This window comes from Daucus carota, chromosome 5 (genome assembly GCF_001625215.2).
Source record: "Daucus carota subsp. sativus chromosome 5, DH1 v3.0, whole genome shotgun sequence".
Taxonomy (NCBI): domain Eukaryota; kingdom Viridiplantae; phylum Streptophyta; class Magnoliopsida; order Apiales; family Apiaceae; genus Daucus; species Daucus carota.
This window is the reverse complement of record NC_030385.2, coordinates 11,402,591-11,428,723: the sequence shown is the minus strand read 5'-3', so window position 1 is coordinate 11,428,723 and position 26,133 is coordinate 11,402,591. Positions and strand designations below refer to the sequence as shown.

Sequence of the window (26,133 nt, the reverse complement as noted above, 5' to 3'; positions counted from 1 at the left end):
CACTAATCCAAACCCAAATCAAGAATGATGAAATCTCCACTAATCCAAACCCAAATCAAGAATGATGAAATCTCCATAAGTCAAGAATGATGAAATCTCCACTAATCCAAACCCAAATCAAGAAACCCAAAAATAAGGAAAAAGTAGAGGATATAATTTGTAGAATGATGGCTAATAGGGCTTGGACTACTCGGTTACAGAACTCTATTCGTAGTTTAGTTACTCAATTGATCATGACTTGGTTTATAATGTGTTGCATGGTGCTCGAAATGTGGAGCACGCGCTTCAGTTCTTTTGGTGGGTTGAGCGTGTGGGGTTGTTTAAGCATGATTATGCGACGCGTTGTAAGATCATTGAGATTTTAGGACGTGTATCAAATAATTTACTGGAGGATCATTGAGATTTTAGGACGTTCAAGCCAATAATTTACTGGAGGATCAGAGTCAGCTTGAATCAGGCTGTCTGAGCTTGAACGAGTCAGGCCCGTATTGTACTTTTGTAGGAGTTTATGATGGACTTGTGGCCGTGAGACATTGCGTTTATCAGTGTTCAACTCTTTCAGCTTCTAAAGAGTAGGTATCTTTTCTTCTAATAGAGTTTTAAGTCATTTTAAGCAGAGATCAGGTTTGTCCGATCAACAACTGTCGTAAATTTACCAAGTCAAGATGTTTTGCTTTCTGATTTTCTATGTTCTGTGACCCATATTCCTGTAGTAATCTGACCTTTTTTAATCATGCAGCCAGCAGCTTCTAGAGAGAGTTTTCCACAAGAAATGGACCAACTCGTGGTTTGTTCTTTCACCCCTTTTCTACTTGTACTTGATGCCTTCCTATTTATCTCATTAGTATTTCAGTTGATTCAAGTAAAAAACAAGAATTAGTGAAATGTTATGATCTGGGTGTTAATTTTTATCTCTCATTGTTTTTGTTGTGATCCGTGTTTGTTATGCTCAGAAATTGATAGTGTTGCAAAAAAGGTGTGCTCTTGATACTGTAATCTGTGTATTGGTGTTAAAATATCTTGCTTGCAGTTTGGATGATCTAGAAATTGTTATCACTTGTATTGTGATTGTTATTTTTAGTTCTTTTGTTATGCAAACTAGAGTGATTAGAAAAGTTGCAATCTTTTATTTTTGCTGGCTATCTGTTGTGTCATAATTTGGATTTTGGGAGTACAAAAAAGGTCTAAACTTGATCTTGTATGTATAGAGTTGGCATTTTTCCTTTGCTCTTTGCATTTTGGAAAAACTGGAGATGTTGTTAGTTATTTTTATTCTGTGTTATTTTTTGCATAATTTTCATTTTGATTTTGGGTAATATTGCCCTGTATATTTGTTTGATGCGGGTTTTGTGATGTATCTCTCGGAACTGCTCCATTGACTTTGTAATATCAGAAACTTCAAATGCATTATATTATAATGCAACTCTGGAATACAAACTCTGTAAATGGCACAGTAATCTGATTGGTGTTAGATAGGTGTAGATGAAGTTGATTATAGATTGAGGAGTAAATAGAGGTAATTTTTTATATTAAATTTCCAAACTGATTATAGATTAAATTTTATCTATGCTTTATGAACTTGTGAAGTACTGTTGTTGTTCTTTGATAAAATACACTATTATGACCATAACTTTGAATAATAGAGCATCCTGAAATTGTTCCGATTATTAACACGAGTCATATAACATTCTTTGATAATTTTCACAAGTCGATATCTCATGGATATTGAACATAGGTTGCAGGATAATGAGACTCTGTTAGTACTACTTTCAGGACAGATCTCCGAGTTTTATGACCATAAGAACCACCTAGAAAACACTGGCATCGCACCTGTCATTTTCTTGAACGATAGTGGTCAACTTGACATATTACCAAATCACACCTCAGATTAGAGTTGGGGAAATCCTTACATTGCTTATTGAGAAAACCTGTTCTAAATCCTTAAAGGAATTCTAACTTCTAAGATAAGGATGGAGACATCATTTTCATTATTCATAGATGAGATAATTATATCATATTCAATTGTTTAAATGTATCCTGCAGTGTAAGATTATTATTAGCTCATTTTAGCTGATATGCTTGCTAATACTATGTCATAGCATGCCTTTAACTAATGTAAAATAGAGAGGGTGCTGGTTGTATAGAAAGCTGATATATTAAACTGGTGATATACTAAAGTTTTCATACAATTTTTTTCAGGACTAGGATACAAAAATCTGCAAGATCATATATAAAATGCCTATAATGACAAAGTTACGCTGTATCACTCTGGATGTTACTGGCACATTAATAGCTTACAAGGGGGATCTAGGTGTCTACTATTGCATGGCAGCCAAATCTGTAGGACTGCCGTGTCCAGACTACAAGCGTGTACACGAGGGCTTTAAAATTGCATATACAAACATGGCAAAAGAACATCCCTGTTTTGGGTTTGCAGAGAAAATTCCCAACATTGTGTAGTGGAAAACTTGTGTTAGAGACTCTTCTGTAAAGGTAATTATTTCATCTTATTTTTCCAGCACTTCTTGCATGTCAGATTTTTAAAAACCATACATGTGTGGTATTATTTCCTCCTTGCTAAGCTAAATCCCTTGATGTTTACTATTTAATAAAATGATTTTCATTTTTTTATAATTCTTTTTACTTTTCATGAAAGAGCAATACTTAAGATTGTTGCATCAATAAATCCTGTAAACTCCAACAGCATAAGAAAAAGGGAAAATGCAGTATTCTCAGTAACATTTATGATTCACTGAAATAGGATAGATCTTACCACTGTCAATAACCCCTAGGTAAATTTAAATTGGTGTGTTTGTGTGTGTGTGTGAGTATATTCTCAGGGTGCAGGCCATACAGTTCCAGAATGGTATGCGGCTATGTTTGAGAGATGGATATCTTTCACTTAAACAATCTGATGTATATGTGCTTGGTACCAACTGTAGCAGGCTTGTCAAATATGTTAGGATGCTGCAACGAGGAGCTTGTTGCCATTTCTATTTTAAGTATATCCCTTTACACCATAAAGTGTGTTAGTAATCTGACCTTTTTAAATCATGCAGCCAGCAGCTTCTAGAGAGAGTTTTCCACAAGTAATGGAAGTTGGCAGAAACAATGGAAATTGTGACAACTGCAGCGATCATCACAAAGTCCTGGTGTTCTCAGATCACATCTAGGGCAACTATGTCATCAAGTTTCTGTTGGCATGAAAAATGGTTTCAGGACAGACTTTTCACCTTGCAGGTACATTTTTCATTTCTTAGTTATCATTCACAAGATTGATACCAGGACACCTGAGCAATTAACGATTTTTCAGCGGAGACACGCATATGACATGATAATAGAAAAGAGGCGAAATAGACTTGAAGTGTTTTTTTACCATTACAATTAGAGAGAAATAGATAAGCTATTGGTGACTACAATTATCTCATTAAATTTATTTTTCTTTCGTTGCTTATATGAAAAGTAAATTAATTTTTTTGTTTTATAGTCTGGTCTTTTAAAATATTTTACAAATTAATGCCGTGTTACTTATTGACAAAGGCTTTTACTACAATATGTATCATATATCAACAAATAACTCTTAGCTTTATAACTATAAGAACAAGAGGAGCTATTTAGAAAGGAAAAGAAAAGAACAAGAGGAGTCACTCTAGCTAAAATAAGTTTATGTCTTCGCAGTTATGTCATTTTTCTAACCTCCAACCTTTTTCTTTACTTTTTTTCCTTATATATTTAAAAAGAAGAAGAAGGAGGAGGAGGAGGAGGGATAAGAGCCAAAGTTGGCTAAAATATTATACCTGAAGAAGTTGTTCGAGCAAAAACTGCTTGAATGTATTGTTTTGGTAGATTTCCCGAAGATCCTATCAGATTTTGTTTTATTAAGCCATCAGCCAAACCACAAAATATGACTTCGGTGACTACTAAATTAAAGTCAGTAGCTGATCTCACTCTCTATTGCTTGCTGAACCAAGCCGAATATAATCGGACTTGCCATTACTGAGAGAATACACAATTACACATGGAAAATCCCATGTTCACTTGCAACTTGAAGTTCAGTTTTTTTGCTCAAATTACTACCCCAACTTATCATCACCACTAAGACCAGTACATATGAGCTTTGGACTGACATATTACTTGATCCTATGTGCATATTAAAAAGCAGAGGTGCTTTAGAATTGATCAATATAAGAAACATGTATAAAACAAATACTAAATTAAAACAAGATAACATGGTAGTAGTATTTGTTTTTTTCCAGTATATGAGAGCATAATTTAGATCTGAATTTTATAAACATAATACAATCGACTATGCAAAATAAGAGAGGGAGCATAAATAGGAATCAGCTTATGTAAATGTCTTTTAGCTCCCTATTTATTTATTATTTCAAAAGTTCATTGTTATTTGAAAATAATCTAAATATGATTACTAAATTATTACCAATTAATCATCGTAAAGTAGAGTTAATCTTTTTGCACACATTTTTATGTTCTTAGACTATATAATTAAAATTAATATTATTAATTGATTTTTCGGTAATTAGAATTTAGATTATATATGTTATTTGTAAAATAAAAATTCGAAATTTAGTTATTCAGCCAAAAACATTTAATAATGTACGCATAAAAGTCAAAAAGCGTACAAAATAAAAGATGAAACAAATAAAGTATTTGCCAGTTAGAAGCTTTATGGCCATAAAAATCAATTAAGGTAATTTGTTTATAAGTAAGAAGATATAATATTGTTTAATTGTTTTAAGCTAAAAGGGGATTATCTTATTTAATTGGTTTTTTTTAAGAAGTTGATGGAACAATCAGTTCATATGTGCAAATCTATTATTGCATAAAATTTGGGTATCGTATCCATATGATTTTGTTTCCCTTTTTATGGCCATAGGATTTTACCTGATTTATATTGAATTGAAGCGTAGAAGTTAAGATGTTTATAAATTTGCGAAATTTGTGTATATGAATGTTATTTGCGGGGAAATATAGGCTTGAGGTATGTTAACTTGCATGCTCCCGAGTCCTGCCATTATGTTGCTTTCTTAATTATTAACGATAAATGATTCGCAGAGTAATAATCTTGCGCCCTGAATAAGGGTATTCATAAATATAAACAAACATTTATAAAAGCTATAACACCTCGCTTGATCTATGAGCAATGTGTCTTGTATGAACATCGTTTGCTTCTAAAGTTGGTGTATCAGTTATTGAATTAATATTTTATTAAGTACATATGCTAACAAGTCACAATTGTCTATTTCTCAAGCTGGTAAATGGAGCAAACTTTTAGGAAAAGAGGCAGACCGAGAATTGTTGTTATAGAGGATATTCTTGAACACCTTTTATGTAATATTATTTTAGTTGAGGGATGCAAATATATAATTTGAACCCGATATATATTGTCATGTATGCATGTTATCCCTCTATTCTTCAGTGTTTTGACTTCTGAGGTATAATGTCGTATCATTGAAGATGAGAAACAATTTTGTATTTCAGACTAATACCAGGCCCGTGCCTTGCACGGGCACCAATGCTAGTTTTTTTTTATAAAAGTTGAAAAAAATCAATGAGATGACCGGTCCGAAGACGTATCGACATATAAAAAACTAGTTGTTCTAATTCTTTTTATCTAATTTTTAGGTCTACAAATATATACTTCCATTTATTATTTTCAGATTTTTTCTTTGAATAAAGTTTTAATATTTTTATTTTATTTAAAAAATTTTGAAAATAATATATATGAATATATTTTTCCCACTTTAAATCATGTAAAAAATTGAAACAATTATTACTCAAAATGGAGGGAGTATCAAAAATGTATTGTTGAAAAAATTAAATAGAACGAGTTAGATACCCGGTCGTGGAACTCAGGAGGATATCTCGTCCTCTCGTTTCTAAATATGATACCCGGTCGTGGAACTTAGAAGGATATCTCGTTTCTAAATATGTACTATATGTAATACTCCTCGAGTGGCCGAATGGGTATCGGGTTGTTAATTTTATCAAAACTGAAAATAACTATTCTTGTCACTTTTTAATCAAAAAAATAAAAAGAAATTCCTATCACTTAATATAAAAACTTAGGTATTTTGACCTATCCTCAATCACATTACACTTAACAATGTACTGTATGGGACAAGAGATGATGAACAACGCCGATACCATCGACGAAGCAAAGCTTGGACCCGAGAAAATATTAATGGAGTTTGCGTCTATCTACCCTCTCCAAGCATAGAAGCAGAGACATTAACTGGGGTGTAATTTGGATCGCTTAGCAGAAACGGTTCGCAGAAAATTATGTTAACCAGCACTGATAAGGTGAGATCAACAAAAAGAACACAATTTATATTCACTGAGATCATCCAGACTTTATAGTCCAGACTATACAAGTGTAACTTCAAACTCCCTTCCTGCTTGGCCTGAAGTCTGGAGTGTGGAGCAAGATCGCTTCATACAAATTGCACATATTAAATAAAACCGCCTTAATTGTTCATATCCTGACTTCCAAAAAAAGAATAGCTGAACAAAACAGTAATACAGCCCTGACTGCTGGATCTATACGGAATACATAATTCAAAGAGCCTGGTTACAGGTCAAAATTTGCTACACCCGATCTGTAACAAACAAATTGCTACCTAGCACAGACTACAACTACAAGTAAAAGATTTAAAGGAAGAAGATAAGAACATATCAGTCAGGGGTCAATGAAGAAGCATTCTCTACACATATACACTAATTATAAAGATAAAAATGGTTTCTACCATTCAGCCTATCTCAAGAATGCCCCTTGGCGAGAGTGTACATTTATAAATCCTCAAGTATCACCGTCATATTTGGACGTAGAGTTTATATAGTCATTAAGCCGAGAATTGGCACCTCTTCAATAAATTATTCTCATAGAAAATAATCAGGTGGTGGCTTTCTGGCAGGAGCTCCTCTTGATTCCTGCATTCAATTCACCGACATACAATCATACCACCATTTAACACAAGCTTTATATGTTTTTCTTATTCATTAGAAATATATAATTCATCAATCGGAGATTTCAGAAATTTCAAATTCTAGTTAATAAGTCCTACAATGTCATTGAGGGAGGCCACCAAAAGGAAAAAAAGCAACCTTCTGAACTTTGATTTTTAAATGATGTATCACAAAATAAAATAAATGCATTCAAGAACCTGTAGGACTTCAAATACACTGAAATACTAAACAGCAATAACAGTAAAAATGCAGCTTCATAACTTTGCTTCTTATTACTTAATGGTTGAAAGTTGCATAATATATAATACACCAGGGACGTTATCATGCCATGATACAATTTAAACTTTTCAATCATCACCAGCTACTAATACCTGAAGAAACCGCACATACTCATTCTCAAACAGCAGTTATAGTACTATGCGAAAATCCATGAGTTTAAACATGACAACAGTTTCAACTAATCTGTTAAAAGCACGTTCCCTGCCTCCAAAAGGCATGGCCATGACATTGCTAATCAAACTGACAAGCTATGCTAGCTAGAAACGAAAGAGCAGAACACATAAAACACAACCCTTAATGTTATTTCACGAACCTGTGGTGCTGCTTCAAAAACACGGAATTTCTTATTAAGATTCTCATCAAGCTCAAGAATGGCGGCTACGTTACCACATCTGCAACACATTCAAGCATGAAAAAAGACGTTGATTCTCAGATAATTTTGAAGAATAATTTGGATCAGTTGCTAATGTTACCTATAGCAGTAATTTGGAGCTGACCAGACGGTAACTATCTGGTTATTGAACATCCATTTATAACCTTCCATGACCAATTGATGGGCACGGCATATGTAGTCAATGTTATTTGTGCGATTAAAAGCATTAACAACACTGCCACCAAAGAGAAAACCAGCACCACGAGGACTCAAACCCCAACCATCAACAGTATCTTCTGGATCAGACCATAGTAGCTCACACATGGCACCATCATGGGGTACTTCTTGCTTTCTAAAGATGGTGCGTATCTGTCATGCAGGGGCGGCTTATGTCAATATAAAGCATCTATTAACAGCCAAAACAGTGGGGGTGAGCTCTCAAACCTGGTCTAATGTGGAAATAGACGGAGATAGACCTCCATGAACGGAAAATATCTTGTTCTCTATTAAAGCTGAAAGACTGTAGACAAACAGTACTTGAATGATTTAGTTTTATAGAGCTTAACAATATTAACATGAACCAAGGAAGTGTTTACAGCAACTTCACAGAAATTTGTATGCATATCTGCTGTATCTGCCCAGTCAACATACTATGAATAAATATAAATATAATATATATAAACTAAGATACAAACCAAGAGAAACCAACCTATATGACATCCACCCCTATTATGACATCACCCACCAAGGGCCCACCCTGGCCCCTCTCAATCCACCCTGGGCGCACTAGAGCTTTACCAAGAGCCCAAACTTGGCCCCATCCCAACCCTACTGGTCCCCATCCAGGCCCACCTCAGAGTTCATCCCCGGGCCCCACAACCCTTCCCATCTCCTTAATTGCATTGGTTTGAATTTAGTTTTTATTTTAATGACTGTGTATTGGAGTAGGACCCTATGTGTGTGTGTGTGTGTGTGTGTGAGTGTGTGTGTGACTTGATAAAATGAAGAAGAGAAATATGTGATCATGCATACACAAACACACACACACACACACACTCCATTAACAAAACTAAAAACTTGACAACGCAAATTGATCTACATATTAAAGTATCAAACCTAGGAGATGTGGCTCCATTTTTTTGTGATGCTTTAACGAAGTAGTCAGCATGAACAGAAAAATAATTTTTTCACTTTTTACAAAATAATGTAAGGGCATTACTAGTTTAATTTATGATCTTAACATATGAAAAATGAAACAGAATGTGCAGGTATACTGGTAAAACTAATAGTTTAGGTATATTTGTAGTCTATACTGTATTCCGTAATGCAAGACTAATACTAATCTTCTGAGGGAGTATTCAGACCTTAAGTAATCAAATATATCTGTGCAATATCTCCAAACATTGGCAGATCCATACTTCCTAAGGCACTCATCGTAGAATCCATAAACCTGGCAGAGAGAACAGTATAAATTCAAGAATAAAAATGCATAACTAAAACATCCAAAGTATAGACCAAACCTGAGTGATTTGTCGGCTCTCGTGATTTCCCCTAATTAGTGTTATTCGATCCGGATATCTTACCTGATTCCCACAAAAAACTTTTGTTGGAAGTTGGAATAGACATAACAAGGGCATATTTGAATAAAAAATTACAAAAAGCAAGCAACTTGAAGAACTCACTTTTTGCAAATTTGTACACATGCTAAAGATGTAAGAGCATCTCCAATAGGCTCTCAAATAGGCTCCTAACTCAAGATATAAAGAGGATGATGAAAAATTGAGCTCCAATAGGCTCTTGGTAGCTCTTAAAAAGCTTAAGAGCCTCTTCTCTCTCCTCTATTTTAAGAGCCATGTAGTAGCTCTTAACTTGTTTTTATTAATAAAAAATTCAATCCCTCCACTACATGAATTTGAATCTTTGACATAGTGGGTTTAGATTTGAATAAAATATACAATAGTGAGAGGATATAAAGAGCATTGTTGGAGTTGTCACTCTTAAAATTACACTATATTACTAAAAGCCATATTTTTATATTATATTTAGGAGCCTACTAGAGGCTGTCGGAGATGCTCTAAAACCTGAGTACTTTTCCAATGAAAAAAACTGAACTGTCATTTGGACTCTCCACATAAACTTTAAAAGAGTAATAATTTACTTCTTAGGGATACTTACTGCTGGCATCCTCCAAGAAACATTAAATATGGGTACCCGTATTACATCTTTTGAAGTATTTATGTACAGATCATATAGCCAAAAACAATTACATACAACACCACAGTAATTGATATGTGATACATAAAATTGGTGAAATCACGTTTCCAATTTAATAATTTGAGATATTCTATCGATCAGGCCATTTGTAAAACTTAATATACGGACATCGACATTCTGTAATTAAGTAAAGCCTGTCTTAGCTAACGATGTTTTTGAGAAAATTTTTAAACAAAGCCAACATGACCTGTATCAGTCTTTAAACTATGCATCCCTAAAACTAGGCCTCACCTATTGCGCTAGCACATCACAGCTGCGGAGAGATGTTACACGCTACTATAAGCAAACTCCTTAATAACGTGATAGTCTCTTGACCACGCCAACAAGTACAAGAGACTTGAGAGTAATTTAGCTTACTAGTGTTAGCATTCCCTAAAATACTAAACTCAGCCGATTTCCCTTCTTGAGAACTTTATATTCTTGCTTTCATAGCTACCTTTATGTAGTACATGATGTTATTACTTATAGGGTCCTGGTCCCTGGCATGCGACTGCCAGGGACCTCTTCACCGGCATATTACTTCCTGGCCGTTGGATTGAATATCCAGCTGCCAGGATTATAACGAAAATTGAATACCTCCAGCGCTTTTTAACCGGTGGGCGGGGAAAATGACCCCGTCCGGCGGTTAAAAAGCACTGGACGAGACCCCGTCCAGCTGGTATTAAAAAGAATGTTATAATCCAAGCTGCTGGATATTCATCCAACGGCTAGGAAGAGATATGCCGGTTAAGAGGTCCCTGGCAGTTGTATGCCAGGGACCAGTACCCTTACTTGTCAAGGAATACAAACTAGATTCAAAAATATGCATGATCACCTCATCTTTGTGGGTTTTGAGACTTGACTTATAATGATCTACTTATATATCAGTTGTAGTCAAGTTCCAAACTACCTTCCTCCGCTGTACACAACCAACTATTTTTTTGGTTTTTCTTTTCATTCTATACAAGCATTTGTTTTTGAGCAAGTAGTGGCCAAGTTGAAAGGAAATCCCAAATTTATGGGACGATAGCACTAACAGGCTATTACTTGAACATTCGTTCCGGTCGTCTCTAAATTAGAAGAGCTAGGCTAAGGAGAAAGAATCACAATATCAGATTTTCTCAACATAAATAAATAGTGAGATATATACCTTCAGGGCAAGCAGAAGTAGAAATGTTTCCACTGAATAAAACCCTCTGTCAACAAAATCTCCCAGAAATAAGTAATTGGTCTTTGGGCAATCACCTCCGACTTTGAAAAGCTCTTTCAAGTCATAAAATTGCCCATGAATGTCCCCGCATATCTAGAGAGAGGGGGGGGGGGGGGGGGGGGGAGCGATATAAGCGATATAAGTTTTGAGAATTGTACGAGTAATGTAATTGTTTAAAGAACTGTGATGGAGTGCAGGAAGAATCTTGTAAACTTACTCCTGGAAACCTTACAAAGTCAGAAATGATCTATTTATACATGATTATGATATACTATTATTTCTCATTGTCACTGTATAGTCCTCGATTTTACATTCTTCCTATTTCTGTTTTCAAGTTGCCCACCATTTCATTATATAACTACCTTGTCAACTCATAAATAGGCATCATCATAACGTCACTGAATTGCTAGAGTACCTTGCAGATGACTAGCTGAAAAAGACCTCTCAGAGTCTCAAGTTCCACTTCCGGCATTGAGTAATTAATAACAGTGTATCAAGTTTTAGGAGGAGAGCTGATTTCTTAACAGGGAACATTGAAAAAAACAAAACAAATGGAGCGAGTATAACACTAATTGAATCTTGAATTGGTTCCCAGGAAAAGTAGTTTACAATTAGCAGTTAAATGTGGCAAGGTGATGTATTGGGCAAAGGGGCATTCAATTCAATAATTTAAAAACAAAACCCTAATAGGATATCAGTAGTCCATTAATATAAAGAAAAGAACCTCGGCCCTAGACCTCAGCGAGAGAGAGAGAGAGGGAGGGAGAGAGAATTACAGTAACAGGGGCATCGACCCTTTGAACATTGCTTTCTTCGACAAGAATTTCCATGGCTTTGAGACAAAGAGACTTGACTTCGGACTCTTTCAAAGGCTCGCACTTCTTGAGCTGCTCTATTTGCCTGTCTAGCTCTGACATTGCTTCCGCAGCTCCGCCCTCCCTCCCTCCTCTGTCTCTCTCTCTCTCTCTCTCTCTCGCCACACCTTGTATCAAAACCTTAGTTCTGGGAATTGGAGTCCGTCAAGGTCAAGGACACTCCTATTATTTTATTATTTTATTTTCACAAGGAGTGGTAAGATTTTTATTTACACTCGCCGTGTTCCAAATATTTATGCATTTTGATTCAAAATTGATTGGAAAAATTCAAAAAATTATGACACTAAAGATAGTGATATTCTATTTTGAAATATATATATATATTTTAATGGTATATAAAAATAATTTATAAATTTTAGTTAAATTTAGATTAATTTGATCGGTTAAAATTCAAAAATGTACAAATAATGTGAAATAGAAGAAGCGTTTTTTTCCTATAAAATCATTTTTATTTATTAATCATCCGGAAATACAAAACAAGTATCAAATCAAATTCACAAATTTCAATTTTGGGTTAAGTTAAAATAAATATTTTGAATTATTATAATTTTGATATTATATCAAAATCTTCTAAAAAAAATATATTACTTGACTTTTCTCAACAAGTTGCTTATCTAAATTTAATTTTAAATATAATTGTGATACCTAAAATCTTGATTCGTTGAGGTCGGATCGTCACGTCTTTTAAAATACATAAAGACCAAAAATAAATAAGATTATAATGTGTGTGTGAAATAGGATTCGCGAGAGAAGAGAACCGAAAGAACCATCTAGACCAATAATTATTAGAACAAATTATTCCTATGTCTAAATATATTATTAGGGTAATTTGTCTAATAAATTCATGACCAAATCCATGTATAATAGCAGTTACATATGATAAATACATTTGATTTTAGGGATCTCAGAGATCATTTGACAACTGAATGTAAAGTTGATAAATGATTAAAATATCTGAATGATTTGAATAAATTAGTTGTTTGAATATTGAATGAATAATCTTATTTGATTGAAATGTATTTTAAAAATCTGAACTATAATAATTTCTATTTTGACATTCAAATTTTAATAAAATTATTATTTAACATAATAATGTTAAATTTAAAAACTATTTTAAATTAACTATAATATAAATTATCAAAAAATATTGAAATAAATATAATATTAAATGGACATATATATATTAGGTGGAATAATAAAATCAAAATATAAAAACAATATTACAAATGGCCCCTTAATGTATCAGGATTTTTTTATTCTTGGCAACTAAATATAATCTGTATTATTCCGTCCTGGAAAATCTTATTATTGTGCAAGATAAATGATAGAATTAAACCTCGAAGTCGAAGATAATGGAGAGATGAGGTGGAGTACACATAATTTTGTTATCTGCTGGTTTATGTTGCTTAATATGATCGTGGTTCGATTTGGATAGATGTTTTTGGTGCTACTTGTCGCTATTTTTTATGAAAAAATTCTGCTTCTTCACCATGTATGTGTCTTTCATAAGTTATGGACCAAATTCTTTGATGATGGAGATTCTTAAACCGGATCTCTATAGACATGATGTTAACAGTTTGACAGGTTCACTAGTTCAACCAATTTGAATATTAATTTTGGACAAGCAATGATTAATAATAGGCATATTTATGTGATGCACTCATGAGTGTATATTGCTTATCCGGGTGGAGTCTACCTACTATCATATCCGCTCAAATGCAACTATTTGTATCGTGGATGATATTGGTGTGTGTAGTCAACTCCATTTGTTCATGGAGTAGGATATTGAATTCTTTCCTTATTCTTTTAAAATTTGAGATGCTTTTTAGTTTCCACACTATTTCATGTTATTTACAAAACTTTCAAAGTTCTTACTAATCTTCATCAATGTGATTCTATTATGTGTTTTAGTATTAGTTAATTGCTTTTGTAAGATTTGACTATGTATTTTGCATTATTATATTAAATCTACTATATATAATATGTGGTTTTTTTTTTTTGGATAAAGATATAAGATTCTACTAATTTTCTATGAAGGCATAGTAATTCTAGAATGTATTCTCTGGAGCTCATTTGAGTTAATTTTTTATAGTAAGCAAGAGAGTGATAGATGTAATCTTAAACATCTCGATCATTTTGAAAGTGATTCTCATCGCTAACCTTGTTGCAAAACACTCTTGGAGGTTGTTCAGATATGGTGAACAATGTTGAAGTAGATTATTTGGTGATTTCGAGTCATAAAATTCACATATCACTAGGTTTACAAAGATATGAAAACATGAGATGGAGTGTGAATTGTCATCAGATTAATTTCAAGTTTTTTGTTTGGTGTTTGTGATTCAACTACCAAATTATGACATGCTAGTTGGCATGATTTATCTAGGGAATTTGGCAAAAATACCCCGTTTTCTTATATTTGCAAAACTACTACCTAGCTGGAATATTTGCAAACGTACATTTTCTTTATAAATTTCAGTTAAAGTAATTGCACAAATACGGGCTACAGTCGTCGTCTTCATCTTTTCATGTCTCTTTGTACTCTCCTCTCACTATTTTCTCTACTCTCTCCTTGCACTCTCTCTCATCGCCACCATGCCAACACCAAGCTCCCAAACTAAGATTAAAACAAACCCAAAATAGACAAAATTTTCCACGCAAAAAGCTATCGTTTAACTCCCAATTAACATCAATACTCGATTTGGAATTCACGGTGTTTCGAAATCAGATTTCAAGCATGTTTACACCGAGGTAACAACAGAAGATTTCGAAGCGGAAGAGAGGGGAGAGAGTGTGAGAAGAGAGAAAAATAAAAAAGGAATGGTAATTTCGAGGGAGGTGAGAAGAATTGTGTGGGTGCGGTTGTGGGTTTGTGGTGACGATGGTGAGTAACGGTGGGTGTATAGAGGTTGTGTTTGGGTGGATGCTGTGAAGGTTGAAGGCGGAAGGATGAGGTTATACAGGTATGTAAAAATTAGAGATAATGATTGTTTTGAGTTGATTTTGTTATATTGATATTGGCCCTGCAGGGGTACTCTATTTGCAACCAGTTGCAGCTTATTTTGCAACTAAATATAATTTATAACAGATTTTTTTCAAAGTTGCATTTGTGATTGTATACAAGGTTGTTAACAGTTGCAGATATGGTACCACCATATTTTTTCAATTGTTTTTTGAAAAATAGTAATTTTGCAATTTGTTTCAAAAAATTGACAGTATTTTTGAAAAAATTCTTTTAGATATGAGTATATATGAAAAAACCCCATTTATCTATGTAGTATTGAAGCTTGCTTAAGCCTATTCAAAATCATTATCTGATCTAAAAACATATTAACTTTTAGAAACCAAAATATTCGATTTGGACGGTTTGGATCGGTCGGTTTAAACCGATTTCGGATAATTATGCTCAGACCTACTTTTTGCCACCACCACAATATTTCTCGTTAATGAGTTGACGAAGATTGTCATTTTCCCTCACTTTACTTTCCGAAAAGATATCCACCATTTTTTATTTATTTTCTTACAATTTGGGCATATATGCCTTACAAATGATTATCTGTTCCAATACTTCTCAGAGTGAGTCAGAGTCGAACCTTGATGTTTCAGAATAAAAGAATAAAAGAATATTCAGTCATGCTCCATTCACCTTTCTTTTTCAAGTTGTCTGCTCAATAAAATTGGAGCCACGTCCATTTGTTTTATGGGACAAACAAGTTTGTGCTTCTCCTTCTCAAGCTTTTTGGTTAAGTTGGGACTGAACTCAAAATCTTTTGGGATCACTATCACTCTTTTTGCTTCTGTTTTCGACTTTTCAAGTTCTTTTATGAACATAAATACTTCAATTTCAAGCTCAATTGTCTTGGTTTCAGATTCAAGAGCTCATGTGATTCATGAAATTTAGGTTTTTGTATTGATTGGATTTGTGAGTGAGGTGGGTGATGGTCTGTAATGGGGTGTTAGATTGACGTTTTTTATTGGATGGATGATCTCTTGTTGATTGTTTTTAGTTAATTTTCTAGTTTGCTCTTTGTTGATTTTCTTGTTGATATAGTTATATTAGTATCGGTCTCGTAGGGCACTCATCTTTTTAACCTTTGTAATCGGATGCAATTTATTATAAGATTAAATATAATTTCAATCGTTTGTTTTTAAAGTTATAATTGTGTTTGTATATATGGTTGATAGTAGTTGCAAACACGGTTGCAAATGCAACTTCTGTATTTATATAAAAAATTTCAGAAAATGATATTTTATAATTTTATTTTAAAAATTATATTGATACAAATTTATAAGAAAATTTATAATATTTGTATAAAAGACTTTCTAAAATTGATATTTATGAAAAAACATCTCAACACTAATATGACGAATAATTAGTGAGTAAGAAACCGGTCCTCAACAAAAGGGAAACTAGCATAAAAGCCCGTGCGAGGCACGGGCCTCTACTTTTTGCTGTGTTTTAAATAATATTCATATGTCATCATATTGTTCTCGTACGGGCCTTAAGTTTGTATTGTGTTTTAAATTATATCCGTGTGTTATCATATTGTTTCGAGCGTTTCTATTACGTTTTATTTTTTGACAAAATATGTAAATATAAAAAATGTAATATTTGCAACCTAATAGCATTAATAGTAATAATAAGTATTATTCCCTCCGTCCCATTTTATATGACCCATATTCTTTTTTGGGACATCTCTAAAATAATGAACTTATTATACTTACTATTTTTAAACACTACTTTTCACTATTACACCCACTGCTTCTCTATTTTACACTCACTACTTACCTCCACTATCTATTACTCCCTCCGTTTCAATTTACATGTCCACTTTCAAAAAAAAAATTGTTTCAAATTACTTGTCCACTTCAACTTTCAATGCAAAATCATATTTTCTAAGTCAACTCTTCTCCACATAGCTCTTATTTATATTTCCTAGATCAATCTCACACCACATATTATACTCATTTAATGTAATTAATTTGTGAACAACCATTTTTCTTAAACTGTGTGATTTTTTTAAAGTGGATATCTAATTTGAAACGGAGGGAGTATTAAATTTTGATATGTGCCACCACTTTACCCACTTTCCAACTAAATTTACTCTTTTTTTACTACCTTTTTCTTAATCTCCGTAAAAGTCAAATAAGGTCACTTAAAATGGGACGAAGGGAGTATATTTTGAAAAAAATTTATGGATCAAAAACTACATTTGAACTGATATTTCTATATTCAAATTCGTTAGGATATAGAGACCATTATCATATTATCTATGTTCAAAATTATATTGGAAATTAATATTGAAATTTTAGATTTTAAATATATTATACCTCATTAAAAGTATCTGTAATTTATTGTTGAAAATTTTAATTTATTTCAACTAATATATCATGATTTTGATGAAAACTTGTTCTTGATATGTGAATTTCGATATCCTAAATCATGATTAAATGAAGATGTGTGGTCTGCGTTGCCTTACATTTATTTCTTCTTTTTTGAGCGTACGTTTGCATAATTGTTAAAGTGATGCAAGATCATCAACACATTCTTTTTAGCATATGTTGCACACATTTTGTATAATTAGAAATGAAAAAACTATTCTTAGTTTTAGTCCCGTTTAATCAGATATTAGTTTTCACCGTATTGCGTGAGATTATCCGGTTCAGAATTGATTATACTTTATTAGTTTAATTTGTAAATGATTAATTTAATTTAGTTTGAATCATTTTATTTAACTGGTATATTATATATTGAATGATGGCATATTAAAAATTATAGTTTTAAGACTTTAATATATATAACTTATTGTTCTGTGTTATTTTATTTAACCAAGTAAAATTCATAACTTAAATCTTTTTAGTAGTTCTCGTAAACGCATTTTATTATCATATGGTTGACTGTTGATTAACAATATAGAATTTCCTTAAATTCACCTTCATATCACAAGTTATAGTATTTCAAATACATATATCATCAAAATTACATCATTTAGATATATTTTCTGACACCAAATTTGATGTATTATCACTATTCTTATATCTATAATTTAAAAAAAAAAAAAGATTAGTTACACATCAAATTATGAATTTATAAGTTTAAAATAAAAAATATTCTAAATAGAAATATTCTTTCAGTCACCTTATTTCGTGTTCTCTAAAATATTATAATCTCTTTATAAATCGCCTTTTATAATAAAAGAAAATAATATGACATAGTCCATGTTGAAAGCCCATCAATTTTTCCTTTCAAAGATGCTCGCTTAAATATCAGTTTTTGTACTTATTTCTCACATTCATGACTTAAAATTTCTATAATATTGTATCAGTGCTCGTTTAACTATTAAGTTAGATTTGAATTCGTTCATTTTTATTCAAATATGAATTAAATCTATTTTTAGAAATCTGAATCATGACTCGAACCCGATTATTCACATTCTTTTTCAATTTTAAATTTATTTACGTAAATAATTAATTTATAGATATTAATCTATCATGTAAACAATATATGATACTTAACTGAAATAATAACTTATCTCAAATAAATAAGATATTGAAACGAATATAAATACAAAAGTTTTAAAGTATGTGGTTAATACTTTTGAATAACAAACTAATTGTTTGTGTAGTTCAAGTGGTATGAGTGATGTATTTCTATCAGAGAGGTCATGAGTTCGAGTCGTCTTATGAATAACATGTTTTAGAATAAGTAGAAGTAGATGTTTTTGATAAAATAATAGCGGACACACCGTAACGTCAAGAATTTGCAAGCCCCTAAATTTAATAATTTTTGTCAAGACCGCCCCAATATTTTTATAATCAGATGTTACAATGAATAATTAATAATTAATTTGGGTGAGGATGATTTCATAATCATGGTGGCGGATTAACACAAGCGTATATGATGATATCATCATCATAATTACGTTTGGAGTCAAAACTAACGTTCCTTCCGGGCGGAAGAAGAAGAATACATACATATCAACACCGAATACACACACAATACAATTCAGGAAAACATCTCGCGCAGCTGGTAATTATCTTCCTAATTATGTCTTTTAATTCTGCAAACACATATTTATATTGTACCTGATGATTGCATATTTCAAGAATCATGATTTCTTAAGCTGCTCTCTAGCTCTTAGCATAATTTTGTGTTTAAAATTGGGTAGAGAGAATTGTTTATATAGACCACTTTAGGTTGCGATGGAAGTATTCGATTTGGGGGGACAGTAGAATTTTTGTTAATCTGATCTCACTTGACTGCTGGGTATTTCTGATAAGTTTTGTATGTGCCTGTACTGCCCAATAAAGCCGAGGCTTTTGGCTTTTCTAATCGAATTGTGAGTAATGCCTTTGAGTTGCAGGCAGGCGGGTTATATTACTATTGTGATACAGATGAACCGCAGTTTTATATCATTTTTAAATGTATATGCGTTTCATACCCCGCTTTAATTAAATTTTGTGTACCTTAAAACACTTCTATACTGGAGGAGTTTAAGTTAGTTGGATTGGAATTTTAAAAATTAATCCCAATTGAAAATTTCGTATACTGTTTCATGTCTAGTACGTCCACCCTAGGCATTATAAATATTGATGATAATATTTAGGAATATAGAATGAATATATTGTATTTTATTTAATTATATTTTACAGATATTAATATAATAGGTTCAACTAGTGAAGACATGATGAGTTTGCTTTAGATTGTTCGTTAGCTTGAGTTTTTACAAGTGCACGTGGATGACCCGAATGAAGATATTCACCATGTCGACAATTATGGTGGTAAAGAAAGTTGCGTGAGTGAAGGGTTCTGTTTTACATAGACTTAACAACATAATATGAAAGCTGTATCAATTTAAGGTTTACAGTATTTGCTTTTAGCCATCTTGATCTGTGTTTGCGGTTGCCATTTATAAACTGTTTACTATGTGGATTTGTTAAAAAGAGCATGTTGCATTCGGCTTCGATTTAGATTCCACTCATCCACCAATATGTTCCAACTCTTTTTCAGAATAATGGCTTCATCTATGGATTCATGGCCACGGGAATATAATGAAGCAGTAAAACTTGCTGATGATATAACTGGCATGATTTCTGAAAAGAGTTCGGCACCGACATCTGGGCCAGAAGCACAACGTCATTTTTCTTCAATTAGAAGAAAAATTACCATATTAGGGACTAGACTAGATAGCTTGCAGTCTCTTCTGTCGAAGCTTCCAGAAAAATCACTGTAAGTATAATCAATCAAATATTCACTCTTGTACTTTGAGGAGAACGTGCTATCTTTCTATTATTTCTAATTGAAGAGTCAATTGTTGGAGGAGTTGTGACTTTGCGAAAGTCTTTTTTCTAGTTTATTTAATTATTGATTCTAGTGAAATAGAGGAAATGAAATATGATTTCAAAAGAACATGTAAGAAGAATTTAAGCCTGGATACAGAGTGCCCCTGTCTTTATTTAAGAGATCTTTCAACAATTTGATTGTGTCCATGCTTACTTACCATGCTGTATTCTTTGTTACAAGATTTAGAGATACTTACTAAGTATGCCTCTGACAAGAGGTTTGAATCTGGATGTAATATGACCAAGAGGAAAGGGGTAACAGCTAGGCTATAACCCAACTGGTCATCATCCTTTAGGTTTTACCATTGTCTAATGTTCATTGTAGCATAAATAGGAGCCAAAACCATAATATTTTTGAATATCATTACTCGTTACACTTTTGTTCCCCTTTTCAGCATATATTATAGCTTTATATATTTTACACACACACACACACACATGTATGTGTGTTTGTCTTTGTATATCTATATTTGTCAGTGAATATATAAATCTTCAAATTATCTTAGGGCATGACTACCGATTTATCTTTTGTAATTGTCGACCCCAAAATTGTATATGGGTGTTAATTTTATAATTTCTGTGCACAGTTCAGGCAAAGAGATGAATCGGCGGAAGGAAATGCTTGCAAATTTGAGATCAAAAGTAAACCAGATGGCTTCGACTTTGAATATGTCTAACTTTGCCAATAGGGACAGCTTGCTTGGGCCAGAAAGTAAGCCAGTTGATGCTATGAGTAGAGCATCCGGTTTAGATAACCATGGCGTCGTTAGTCTCCAACGCCAAATTATGAAAGGCAAGTACATATTATTTATTTAGAATGAATGTATTTCTGGTATTACTGAAATGATACTTTGCGATCATGGATTGATTTTGCATGCTGTTGAAACAGAACAAGATGAGGGGCTAGAGAAATTGGAAGAGACTGTATTAAGTACCAAACATATTGCACTGGCAGTAAATGAAGAACTCGATTTACACACAAGATTGATCGTATGTGTTTGTTTGTTGGATATAATTCTCTACTTTCAGCTAAGGTTTTCCCTTTAAATTATCACTTGATGTAACAATTTTGAAGCTTATGGGGTTTTTGCTATATTGCTTTACAGGATAACTTGGACGATCATGTTGATGTTACAAACTCCCGCTTGCAGGTCACTATCGTTAACTGATAAGATTTTGAAGCCCCTATTTCTTTTGGCAATATACTTGTTCATGTTTGAATACTGCTAATTACTCCCCCTTCATGTATACTTGGAAAATTAAGGCATTGAAAATTATGTAACATACCCCTGAAAGAATTTAAAGCGTAAGAAATTGAAGTACAAAATCTGTCCTTTTTTGCTTTAATAAGCGGGTCATGTGAGACATTCTTTATTATCATTATTATTATTTTCCGGGGGGGGGGGGGGGGGGGGGGGAGAGGGATGGGGTTGGCTGATTAAACTGTTGGTGCGTAGAAATCACCCAAGCAAAAAGGTCATTTATCCATTTTTTTCACTATATTAAATAGGCATAAGTTTCTTCTAAACTTTCATATCTCTTTTAGTTATCCTTTTATCTGGAAAAGGAAATTCTTCCAAAATGTTATTTACCCGTATTTTGTTCGCTTTGAAAAGTGATTAGTATTTCCCCTTGACTCTTGTAAAAACTCAAGATTTGCATATTCTGTTATTACCTTTTATGATAACAGCGAGTGCAAAGGACTTTGGCTATACTGAACAAGCGCACCAAGGGTGGTTGTACCTTCATGTGCCTATTGTTAGCAGTGCTCGGAATCGTCGGTCTGGTGGTGGTTATATGGTTGCTTGTGAAATACTTGTGAGTGGTGAGTTAGCAGAGCCAGCTAACCAAATTGTCTGTGTGCGATTGTGTGCAGTTGGTGTTTTGTCTTGTTAATTATGTCCTGAGTTGCTGAGCATAGCCTGCTGTTGTAAATTACTAACTGATTACACACATAACCCAATTTTGTTGGGACAAGTATCTTCAATATCATGATTTCATTTTCTTGTTTAAACTGCATTGAGCATTTTACATAGACCAGTGATTACTGTACTCCGATATCATCTCCACTTTCTAGGAAATCTGCAGTACTTGTAACTGACAGTGACGACTACAGAAGTAGAACTTTGATCTTTTTGCGCATAGAATTTAGTTAGTTTTGACTTGGTGATGAACAAAGTAGAATCAGATGAAGAATATGATATTCCGTTGTTTACTAATTCCCTGTATGAAATAATCAAAGAATAGCATACATTCTAGGTGGTTTCTACTTGATAAATTTCAGCATCCGAGTCCACACATGCAAATGAAGAACATGAACTTATCTCTCACAAACTTGGCCAATATTGCATATTCACCTATAGCTTTCTGCTCAACTCCATTTCTTAGTATCTGCGGGAAAAACCACCACACTCCCGTGACCGCCACGAACCCGACTGTCATTACTGTAGAAACCGGCCTAGGCAGTCTGTATCTGTCACCGGCAGCCTTCTTAACAACCACCTCTGCCGCAGTACAAACCCCATGAATCACGAAAAACCACGTAACCTCCCACGTGGGAGCGACGCGTGTCAGATAATAAAATATCCACTCATGCATCAATCCCGATACCAAGAATGTGGCGAAAGTAGAGGGTCCCCGAACCCACATCGGCCCCAACCCGCATCTCGACGAGAAAGCCAAGACAGGGTTGTAGATCGTAGGACGCAGAATACTGGTGACCATGAGGTTCCACCTGCGACCCCAGAAATCTTGGAGTGAAGTAGCCAAATAAGGCTCATTAAACTGTGGCTCTATCTCAAGTCCCAGGATGGCTCTCACAGGAAAGCCAGTCATGGCCAGAACCAGCTCAACCCCTAGATACACATGACAACAATACAGACACAATCTCGCATAGGGATGTAAATCCAGGTCATAAGCATATATGATGAGAACCAAGAGGAGCACTTTTGTAGCAACAAGAGTTGACTTGTTTAGTTGTGAAGTGAAAGTAGAAGAAGAAGTTGTTGAGGATTTGATGGGAAGAAGAGCAAGACAAGTGAAATGAAGGAGTGACAGAGGTGGGGAGGTGGCTAAAGGGCCATCGTCGAAAGCGAAGAGGATGAGCTTGAAGTTGGAGAGCCAGACAAGGTAGAAGACAGTAGGGCCAGCAAGATGCATGGAGGAGAGGCTGAAGGGGAGGATGTTGAAGAGATAGATGAGGGGGAGGATGGTGAGTAATCTCAGGATCCCTTTGGGAAATCTTGCGGAAATGTAGTAACAATAACATATACATAAAATGGCAGTCATCCATATCTTCACAAAGTTGCTCAGCTCACTATCCATTGGTCTTGATCTTCTCTTGATCAAGATCAACACATATGTTTCAGTTTTCCAGATCAGATCTCAAGCGACAGCTTATTATATTACAAGTAGTGAATAAATATATACATTATTATGCTATCTTATTAATATTTATGTATTTTCTCAGGAAAAGGATCAATCAAGCATTTGACTTTGGACACATGACTATAAGTATTTTGATCGTGTACTTAAAATAATAATTATTAAAAATACATAATTAAAATTTATTTCGGAAAAAGGTTAAATAAAATTGATAGTAATTTTTAATGTAATACACTCAGAATATTTAAAATTGTGTACCACAAGTCAAAACATTATATATATGAAATTTCGAAAAACGGGGAGGGTACTCCTTCTGTTTTTTTTTATATGTCACTTTTGACTTGGGCACGTACTTTTAGGTGGGTTGATCGGATAGTAAAACTTAATATTTTTAATTAATTTTTTTTGTGAATTAAAATTTTGATGACATATTTTTATTCAAAAAAAGAAAATTTCAAAAATACTAATACTTTTAACTAACCGGTCAAAACACTTAAAAGTGTGTGCCTAAAAGTCAAACGTCATATATTAAAAAACGGAGGGAATATTTGTTTACTTTTGACATTTGATGTGCATTCTTTAGAAACTTGTGTACCCTTTTTATCTTCTGGCTTTCCACCAGCTGTTGTTCCAAGGACCACAAAGATAAATCAATTTCCTTATGATTATTATCAGCTATCTATGAGGAGATGAAGAATGTGTAATGGAAGGGGCAGTTGATGAATAACCAGTAGGGGGCCATTGTTCTGGCGCGAGTATGTTAAGCAGGTAAGCTTAAACTTCTACATCATCGAAAACATACAGTTACACTTTCTGTGAGTGTATCGGATACCTGAAATGACTTGATATATTAAGACGCATCACCATTAACACAGAATTTAGAATTATAAATTGCAGGGAGCTCTGTCTGTTTTTTTTTTAATCTTTTTTCATAGTTACTTTTTGCAATCGGTGTATATAAATTTTATTCCTCCAAATCGATTAATAAGAGATTTTACCTTAACTCAGCGTTGAATCAAATTCAGTTACAAGTTACAATCTATTAAAATTCATTGATTCGAATCTGGTAAACCTTGAATTGAATACACCCCATGCGCCTCTCTCGATAGTTACCTCTTACTCCCTCTGTCCCCTTTTACATGTTCATTTTTAAAATAAATTTTGTCCCTATTTACGTGTCTATTTGCATTTTCAAAGCAAATTTAATAAAAAAAAATTCAAATCTATCCCATAATTTTTATTTTCAAAGGCTTGACTTGTTTAAAACAGAGATAAAAGAGGAGGCAAATATTATTTCATGTACATATGCTTTACAATAACAAGGATCACCACAAGCGACAGTCACATATTACATCCACAACTAAACGAACAACACAACACCGAATCAGCAAATGTGCGCAGACTCTGCATCCCTAGGGAAGACAGACTTGCACACTGCTTAATTTTGCAGCCTTACAAATAGGGCACTTTGTAATTGAATCATCACATCTTCTGCAAACACTCAAATGCTTGCAGGGACAAATGATCATGTCAGCCGTCTGTCTGTCACAAACTTTACAACACAACCATGCTGCTTCGTTCCTTCGTGTGCCAACAAACGACGATTCACCCTCGTCTTCAGGGCCTTCACCAGGCCTTGACAGCACTTCTCTCAAGTTTCTCCGAAGAGATTTTATTTTCTTTACAGCCATCTTCGTTTTCTTCTCCAACACGATGTTTTCCAACTGACATGAAACCAATTCCTTTCTCTTCTCATAAAGATCGCGCATCAATTTCTGAATTTGTGCTTCTTTCTCTTCCGCCTCCTCTGCTGCTTTAATGATTGCAGTGCTCCACAGCGCGTCCACTTCATCATTTTTCATGGCATGCATTTTCAATTTCTGAAAGTAAAATGTCGAATTAAAACAATTTTATTCCTTATATTCATCAAAATTCAAAAGTCTCTGCAAAATAGCGTTTAGTAACGAAACAAGCAAACTTACACGATCAAAAGGCATAACTTGACCTTTACGCAATTCCTTTTTCTTGTCCTCCTCACTGTACTCATCTTCATCTTCGTCGTCGTCATAGACACCGTCTAATAATAACGAAGTGAAAGACTTCACAGGCCTGTCCAAATACTTCAAATTATTCAATGCATCAACATTAGCATTCAGACCGAAGGGATCTGTACTGGTATTTCCTACTTGAAACAATTTTCTCTTCCGAGAGTAATGTCTTGGATCAGAGGGAAACATGGCTTAGATTGCCAGAAAATATCGGACACGAAATAATGTTGTGAAAGAGTAAAAATAATGTACATTCCTCATGGGCACGTAGGTTTATGTAAGAAACGAAAGGGTGTAAACGATTCATCAAGGTTTGTGTCTGTTTATCTGCAGTTATTCAGACACGAGAATTTTATAGGACGCGTCATTTGGTAAATATCTGGGCAT

General features: G+C 33.7%; 4 protein-coding genes and 1 long non-coding RNA gene across 8 annotated transcripts; 2 read left to right on the top strand and 3 right to left on the bottom strand.

Moving 5' to 3' along the window:
* LOC108221004 (uncharacterized) lies at window positions 1–5,436 on the top strand. Of its 3 annotated transcripts, none has more exons than XR_010283922.1 (5): window positions 1–572; window positions 740–787; window positions 2,200–2,493; window positions 3,060–3,240; window positions 3,314–5,436. It is a non-coding gene; the product is annotated as an uncharacterized LOC108221004 (long non-coding RNA). The 3 variants fall into 3 exon arrangements; XR_010283921.1 differs by having other exon boundaries at window positions 2–572; window positions 5,270–5,436; XR_001806842.2 differs by having other exon boundaries at window positions 4–572; window positions 3,060–5,436.
* Window positions 5,437–6,470: 1,034 nt separating this feature from the next.
* LOC108219981 (serine/threonine-protein phosphatase PP-X isozyme 2) lies at window positions 6,471–12,154 on the bottom strand. 2 transcript variants are annotated; one of them, XM_017393591.2, is made up of 8 exons: window positions 11,876–12,154; window positions 11,040–11,192; window positions 9,157–9,219; window positions 9,001–9,086; window positions 8,081–8,156; window positions 7,737–8,005; window positions 7,577–7,655; window positions 6,471–6,948 (listed from the first exon to the last, which is right to left on the bottom strand). In XM_017393591.2, the coding sequence occupies exons 1-8, from the start codon at window positions 12,014–12,016 to the stop codon at window positions 6,898–6,900; spliced, it is 918 nt and encodes a 305-aa protein (XP_017249080.1). In that variant the 5' UTR covers window positions 12,017–12,154; the 3' UTR covers window positions 6,471–6,897. The 2 variants fall into 2 exon arrangements, with proteins under 2 accessions (XP_017249080.1, XP_017249081.1); XM_017393592.2 differs by lacking the exon at window positions 11,876–12,154 and adding an exon at window positions 11,515–11,702 and having other exon boundaries at window positions 6,757–6,948.
* Window positions 12,155–18,794: 6,640 nt separating this feature from the next.
* Window positions 18,795–22,328, top strand: LOC108220315 (syntaxin-51). The gene is made up of 6 exons (XM_017394052.2): window positions 18,795–19,001; window positions 19,983–20,201; window positions 20,902–21,107; window positions 21,204–21,304; window positions 21,421–21,465; window positions 22,005–22,328. The coding sequence occupies exons 2-6, from the start codon at window positions 19,987–19,989 to the stop codon at window positions 22,134–22,136; spliced, it is 699 nt and encodes a 232-aa protein (XP_017249541.1). The 5' UTR covers window positions 18,795–19,001; window positions 19,983–19,986; the 3' UTR covers window positions 22,137–22,328.
* A 175-nt stretch (window positions 22,329–22,503) lies between these two features.
* LOC108220314 (long-chain-alcohol O-fatty-acyltransferase) lies at window positions 22,504–23,726 on the bottom strand. Its single transcript, XM_017394051.2, has one exon. The coding sequence runs from the start codon at window positions 23,636–23,638 to the stop codon at window positions 22,595–22,597; it is 1,044 nt and encodes a 347-aa protein (XP_017249540.1). The 5' UTR covers window positions 23,639–23,726; the 3' UTR covers window positions 22,504–22,594.
* A 1,384-nt stretch (window positions 23,727–25,110) lies between these two features.
* LOC108221324 (probable BOI-related E3 ubiquitin-protein ligase 3) lies at window positions 25,111–25,935 on the bottom strand. The gene is made up of 2 exons (XM_017395210.2): window positions 25,681–25,935; window positions 25,111–25,578 (listed from the first exon to the last, which is right to left on the bottom strand). The coding sequence occupies exons 1-2, from the start codon at window positions 25,933–25,935 to the stop codon at window positions 25,111–25,113; spliced, it is 723 nt and encodes a 240-aa protein (XP_017250699.1).
* Between the last annotated feature and the right edge of the window lie 198 nt (window positions 25,936–26,133).

Bases quoted from the DNA above. Each gene is read 5' to 3' on its own strand.
- LOC108220315 (XM_017394052.2), top strand. From the start codon at position 19,987: ATGGCTTCATCTATGGATTCATGGCCACGGGAATATAATGAAGCAGTA. The intron at 20,202-20,901 runs GTAAGTATAATC...TTCTGTGCACAG, and splicing joins AAGCTTCCAGAAAAATCACT to TTCAGGCAAAGAGATGAATC. The intron at 21,466-22,004 runs GTCACTATCGTT...TTATGATAACAG, and splicing joins TTACAAACTCCCGCTTGCAG to CGAGTGCAAAGGACTTTGGC.
- LOC108221324 (XM_017395210.2), bottom strand. From the start codon at position 25,935: ATGTTTCCCTCTGATCCAAGACATTACTCTCGGAAGAGAAAATTGTTT. The intron at 25,579-25,680 runs GTAAGTTTGCTT...TTTTACTTTCAG, and splicing joins AAGTTATGCCTTTTGATCGT to AAATTGAAAATGCATGCCAT.
- LOC108220314 (XM_017394051.2), bottom strand. From the start codon at position 23,638: ATGGATAGTGAGCTGAGCAACTTTGTGAAGATATGGATGACTGCCATT.
- LOC108219981 (XM_017393591.2), bottom strand. From the start codon at position 12,016: ATGTCAGAGCTAGACAGGCAAATAGAGCAGCTCAAGAAGTGCGAGCCT. The intron at 9,220-11,039 runs GTATATATCTCA...TGTGGGAATCAG, and splicing joins TACTTCTGCTTGCCCTGAAG to GTAAGATATCCGGATCGAAT. The intron at 9,087-9,156 runs GTTTGGTCTATA...TCTCTCTGCCAG, and splicing joins AGAGCCGACAAATCACTCAG to GTTTATGGATTCTACGATGA.